We start from the raw sequence: 577 nt of genomic DNA on the forward strand, positions 1-577 counted from the left end.
GCCCGCTAGCCCGCGCGGCGGCACCGGGGCCGGGCTGCCCTGTTCCCGGCCGCAGGACAGTCACTGCGCGGCTGTCAGTGGGGAAACCAAGGGCGGGGCGGGCAGCCGCAGGTCACTCGGACCGGATTTCCAGGTCTTCCCTTCCCTCAGGAAGCCACAGCCCTGCTTCGACCAGAGACCCGACACTTCCTTCCCCGGGGCGGCAGTGACTCAGCCCGCTGTACCGGCGGGAGTGCGGCCTAGCCGCGCCGGGCCACCTCCGGCGGGGCCTCCCCCCGCAACCCGCCTGCGGGGCCCGGGCAGGCTTCCAGCTGCAGCCGCCCCGCCCCGCCCGGCCTTCCCCGGCCTTTCCCCAGACCCGGCTCGGCTCCTCCACCCCGCGGGAGAGGAGCGCGGGCCCCGCCTGGCTGGCGCCCCGCACGGAGTGGGCCCGGCGCGGGGCGCACCTTTCACGAGGCTGGAGAAGGTGGCCGAGTGTCGGGACACGAAGACCTTGAGCTGCTCGTCCAGGCTGCAGACGCCGGGCTCCACGTCCCAGGAGCGGACACCTGGGCGGGAGAGGCCGCGGGGCTTCAGC

General features: G+C 75.4%; 1 protein-coding gene across 1 annotated transcript in view; it reads right to left on the bottom strand.

The window, feature by feature from the left end:
* The window catches only part of Map1s (microtubule-associated protein 1S), a 13,602-nt gene that overhangs the window by 6,794 nt on the left and 6,231 nt on the right, over positions 1-577 (bottom strand). Inside the window, exon 2 of the mRNA XM_013028336.1 lies at positions 447-548. Coding sequence (XP_012883790.1) covers positions 447-548 — 102 coding nt within the window. The remainder of the gene's footprint in view (positions 1-446; positions 549-577) is intronic.

This window comes from Dipodomys ordii, unplaced genomic scaffold (genome assembly GCF_000151885.1).
Source record: "Dipodomys ordii isolate 6190 unplaced genomic scaffold, Dord_2.0 Scaffold108, whole genome shotgun sequence".
In the NCBI taxonomy this organism is placed as follows: Eukaryota; Metazoa; Chordata; class Mammalia; order Rodentia; family Heteromyidae; genus Dipodomys; species Dipodomys ordii.